We start from the raw sequence: 5,220 nt of genomic DNA, 5'->3' as shown, positions 1-5,220 counted from the left end.
ACCTAGTTTGATCCTTTTTGCTTTTATCATATATTTGCCTACAATGAAAATTTAAGTTGGGGATGGTATTCAAGTTAGAAGGTTAAAGAAGGAAGCGGTTGGTAGATATGTGGTGTGTTTAAGGGTATTGCTCTATGATAGATTGAGATGCTACAGGCTAAAGGTTAAATCTAACAAAGATGCATACCTCTAAATATAACCTAAGCACTAACTAATTATTACATTATGATTAACCTAGCTCAATCCTTTGTTCTTTTATCATGTATTTACCTACAAGGAAAATTTAATTTAGGGATAGTATTCAAGTTATATGGTTAAGAAGGAAGCAGTTGGTAGATATGAGGTGTGTTTAACGGCATTGCTATGACAGATTGAGATGCTACTTGATTAACATGCTAAAGGTTAAATCTAATAAAGATGCATACCTCTAAATATACCTAAGCACTAACTCATTATTACAAAATGATCAACCAAGTTCTATCCTTTGTGCTTTTATCATGTATTTGCCTCCATGGAAAATTTAAGTTAGGGATGGTATTCAAGTTAGATGGTTAAAGAAGGAACCGGCTGGTAGATGTGTGGTGTGTTTAAGGGCATTGGTATGAGAGATTGAGATGCTACTTGATTAGCAAGCTAAAGGTTGAACAAGATGAGGAAAATTCATAAGCACATTTGGAAAGAACAACAAACAATGGGATGATTAGGAAATTCAATTTGGAAACACAATAAGCAACGTTACATAATACTTCCACCAAATCCAAAGACTCAATCTTGGGTAGCACATGCTGCCTAGTGCTCTTGTGTATAGGGTATGGGTACTAATTAAGAAGCTTAAGTGCGTTACTGAGAGCATCTCTAGATAATGTAACAAAGGTCGAGCTATCTCTTCTTACAAGTTAAGTATCATCGTCCTCGGAAGAATAACGACTAGTAATACTAGCGTTGCTGGATGCATTTTGCAACAAGTTGGGATATGCATGAAGCCTTGGACCAATCCGAAGGTCCTTCAATATGCGCGACACGTCCAACATTGAGGGACGCTTTGTGGGTGCATCTTGAGTGCACAGCAGAGCGACTTGTGCCAATCGTCTTGCAATTTCCGAGGGAAACCTTGGAGTATTGAAGACACAAAGCTCCTGTTTTTGGAAGGCAGATCGCACCCAAGTCACAAGGGTGTGATGTTCTAGTGGTATATCGTGGGACGTTGGTCTCTCGCCTGTCAGGACCTCCAGCATCACCACTCCAAAACTGTATACATCTCCTTTCGTACTAGGATTGGGTATGTACCCGTACTCTGCGAGATTTAACAGAAGCATGATTAGCAACAAAATCTAATGGCAGCAACGAGCTGCCTAGTTATGAACCCATACTCTCCGTGATTTGGCTGATGCATGGGCAACTTCATACGCAACAAAATATACAACGTCTACATCCTCTGTGTGATTTTGCAGGAGCAATCTTCATACACAACAAAATCTACGGACGGCTATTTGTCAACACTGCAATGTAGAGCTCTCCACTGACCTGGAGCAATGTATCCAATCGACCCTCGCAAAACAAAAGATGCGTACTCTTGGCGACTGGTGCCATTTTTGAGGAGCTTCGAGATTCCGAAATCGGAGATGTGCGCCTCAAAGTCTGCATCCAACAGAATGTTTCCAGGCTTGAGGTCGCAATGCACAATGGCTCCTACAGGATGGCCGTGGTGCAGATATTCCAATCCTTGTGCCACTCCACACAGTATGTTCAGCTTCTGCTCTGCTAAAAGTTCAAACTCGCCCCGGTGCAAATACTTGTCCAGACTCCCATGAAGCATGTACTCTAGTATGATCGCCTTCACGTCCAAATTAAAGCAACACCCCAACACTCTCACGACATTCCTGTGCCTCAGCATGCCCATTATCTCAACCTCTCTTCTGAGACTGGCCTCAGCTCCCAATGTGATCTCGTTGTTGAGCACTTTGACTGCCACTACTTTTCCTCCCGGAGCAAAAGCTCGGTAGACGATACCCGTGCTGCCCCTGCCCAAAACATTCATTTCGTTGAAACGTCCTGTTGCTTCTCTTAACTCATCTGCTTTTAGATTCACCTGCGTCCCCGTTAGAAGCACACTGCTTAGCGTAGTTAACTGTACGGCTTGCTCGTGATAGATCCTCTTCCTCTCCTTGCGCATATTGCGCTGCCTGCGAAGCCAAATAATTCCCAGGAGGAGCATTCCTCCCAAGACCACCGAACCCATTACAGAGAGTCCAAATTGAGCCAAATGGTGCTCGTGTGAAGGATTCGTGGGTGGAGACCATATGCTAACGCAAGGTCGATGCACAATTATTCCACAAAGTCCGGGGTTTCCTGTTAGCTTTGTAATCGATGCATCATTGAAGGGTGCTGTCGCAGGAACATGCCCGGTGAGCTTGTTGTCAGAAAGATCCAGTAACTTTAGACTCTTAAGGTTCCCTAGACCAGGCGGTAAATGGCCACCAAGCTCGTTATTCTCTAGTTGCAAAATGATCAATTCAAAACATTGATCGAAAAGATAAAGAGTCGAAGAAATGTCGCCTGAGAGGTGGTTGTTCGAGAGATTTAACTGTTGCAGATGTATGAGTGATCCAAGTGTCGGTGGTATCAGGCCAGTTAAGGCGTTGTACGATATATCTAAGGTCAACAGCCCAAGCAGGGCTCCCAGACCGGCGGGAATGGAACCTGTACAGTTATTGCGACCAAGAGGAAATGTAAAGATATTGTACATACAAAACCGAAAGTTGATGATTCGATAAAAAGTGTTGATGTCAAGAAATGAAAGCTTGATGATTCGATAATTGGTATCAATGACAAAGAGATGGTGGAGACTAGAGAGAAAGCTAAGATAGAACTCCACCTGTGAGATTATTCGAGGAAAGGTTTAACGCCTCTAATTGGAGTGAGCCGGTAAGAAATGTGGTGGGAATCGGACCCTGAAACATATTATCGTCGAGGGCGAGACTAAGTAGATTCTTGAGGTGCCGAAGCGAACGAGGTAGGGGACCGCTTAAAGAATTGTGTCCGATAAGAATTTCAACGAGGCTGGGGAATCTGTCAAAGGCATCGGGAAGTTCTCCTTGGAAACGGTTGTATCCCAGATCCAGAACTTGGAATTCTGTGGCGTTGGAGAGTCCCAAGAGAATACTCTTGAGACTGCCCGTGAGCTCGTTGTTACTAATTCTGAGGGTTACCAAGGAGGAGCAGTTTGCCAGAGTCGTCGGCACTTCCCCTGTCAGTCTATTTCCCCGAAGGCTGAGCAGCTCCATTCGATTCAGCAAGCCGAGCACAGGCGGTATGATGCCAGAGAGTTGATTCTCGGGGAGCAAAAGATAAACTAGAGCAGAGCAGTTTGACAAGGTCGGTGGAATGTCCCCTGTCAATCTATTTTCCCCAAGGTAGAGCAGCTCCACTCCTTTCAGCAAGCCGAACTCAGGTGGTATGATGCCGGTGACATTATTCCAGGCGAGATCAAGCTCACTTAGAGCCGAACAATTTGACAACGTCGCAGGAATGGCCCCCGTCAGTCTATTTCCCGTAAGGCTGAGCTGCTCCATTCGATTCAGCAAGCCGAGCACAGGCGGTATGATGCCAGAGAGTTGATTGAGGAGGAGCGAAAGAGAAACTAGAGCAGAGCAGTTTGACAAGGTCGGTGGAATGTCCCCTGTCAATCGATTTTCCCCAAGGTAGAGCAGCTCCACTCCTTTCAGCAAGCCGAACTCAGGTGGTATGATGCCAGAGAGTTGATTGACGAAGAGAGCAAGCCGAACTAGAGCAGAGCAGTTTGACAACGTAGCAGGAATGGCCCCCGTCAGGAAGTTGTCGCAAAGGTAGAGCAGCTCCACTCCTTTCAGCAAGCCGAACTCAGGTGGTATGATGCCAAAGAGTTGATTGTTGCTGAGATCAAGCAGCTCCATCTTGCCCAAGAGGCTCAACTCGCTAGGGACGCTTCCTGTGAGAATGTTTTGAGAGAGATCGAGCGTTCGTAAAGAGGTGCAATTGGCGAGTTGAGGTGGAATGATACCGGTGAGTTGATTGGACGACAGATTGAGAGTGCGGAGGAATGGGAGATGGCCGAGCGAGGCAGGGACGATTGCAGTGAGATTGTTTTGAGAGAGATCGAGCGTTCGTAAAGAGGTGCAATTGGCGAGTTGAAGAGGAATGGTACCATAGAAAAGATTGGAAGAGAGGTTGAGAGTGCGGAGGAATGGGAGATGGCCAAGGGAGGGAGGCAAGGAGCCGCGAAGGGCAAGGTTGGGGAGGGAGAGAGAGGTGACACGGTGATGGCGAGGGTGGCAAACGAGGCCAAACCAGGGTGGTGGGCAAGAAGAATTGCGAGTTGAGGAGCAAGAGGAGGTGGTGGTGTGCCAGCTTGAGAGGCTGGCCAAGGGATCGTCCACAATTGATCTCTTCAACTCAAGCAACGGCCCAGCTTCCTCCTTTCCTGGCACGCAGCATACCATGATATTCACTTGCAAGAACAAGAAGAAGATGCACAAGCCAAGCCCACATGCCATCCGCCTCATTACCCTCCTACATCTTTCTTCACACTAGTCTATATATTCACTCTCTCTCTTCACTCATCCATAGATTGTCTACACCACAGAGCCCCAACACACCCGTGGCTCTCCTACCAGCTTCTCCAACACGACAATGAGTTCCAACTTCTTCACGGTGACCAGCCATCCCATGCAAAATGTGCACGGCAAGGTGACTCCATAAGCAATCGTGATAGCAAGTCCAAGTCTTATGGAATTGGCATATTCGTAGGATTTCATCATGGCCTTATCCTCAAGGTCACTCACCTTATCTTCCCACCATGACACATGGCAAAAACATCTACCACACATCGGTGTGGTTACCTCAGGTGACACATGGCACACTGCCACAAAGGCATATCTGCCACATCAACAAGAGCCTCAAAGTGCCATGTCAGTAGTGATATCCATTGGCCACATCACCTGCTTATCTTGACATGTGGCAGTAATCTCCACGGGTACCACGTCTATCCAGTCTACCACATCAGCATAGTTGACCCTTTTGCCATGCCAGCATATATGTTATTTGCCACATCACTTGCCAAGTCATAGTGCCATGTGGCACACTGTGCTACGTAGGCACAGTTACCTCTTGCCAGGCACACGCATCACCTTGCATGTGCACCCAGACAGTGCCACCTCAGCAGTGCTCCACAAGCATAGTAAT

The 5,220-nt window shown here is 46.5% G+C and overlaps 2 protein-coding genes across 2 annotated transcripts; both read right to left on the bottom strand.

The window, feature by feature from the left end:
* Window positions 1-817: 817 nt before the first annotated feature.
* LOC147889813 (leucine-rich repeat receptor-like protein kinase TDR) lies at window positions 818-2,356 on the bottom strand. The gene is made up of 2 exons (XM_087391394.1): window positions 1,525-2,356; window positions 818-1,294 (listed from the first exon to the last, which is right to left on the bottom strand). The coding sequence occupies exons 1-2, from the start codon at window positions 2,237-2,239 to the stop codon at window positions 897-899; spliced, it is 1,113 nt and encodes a 370-aa protein (XP_087247520.1). The 5' UTR covers window positions 2,240-2,356; the 3' UTR covers window positions 818-896.
* On the bottom strand, window positions 2,326-4,478 carry LOC147889812 (uncharacterized). The gene is made up of 3 exons (XM_087391319.1): window positions 2,876-4,478; window positions 2,387-2,700; window positions 2,326-2,349 (listed from the first exon to the last, which is right to left on the bottom strand). The coding sequence occupies exons 1-3, from the start codon at window positions 4,476-4,478 to the stop codon at window positions 2,326-2,328; spliced, it is 1,941 nt and encodes a 646-aa protein (XP_087247445.1).
* Between the last annotated feature and the right edge of the window lie 742 nt (window positions 4,479-5,220).

Source organism: Dipteris shenzhenensis, chromosome 20 (assembly GCF_047967505.1).
Source record: "Dipteris shenzhenensis isolate YYH24624 ecotype China chromosome 20, Dip_SZ_1.0, whole genome shotgun sequence".
NCBI lineage: Eukaryota > Viridiplantae > Streptophyta > Polypodiopsida > Gleicheniales > Dipteridaceae > Dipteris > Dipteris shenzhenensis.
The sequence above is the reverse complement of the archived record's forward strand: the minus strand, read 5'-3'. Positions and strand labels throughout refer to the sequence as shown.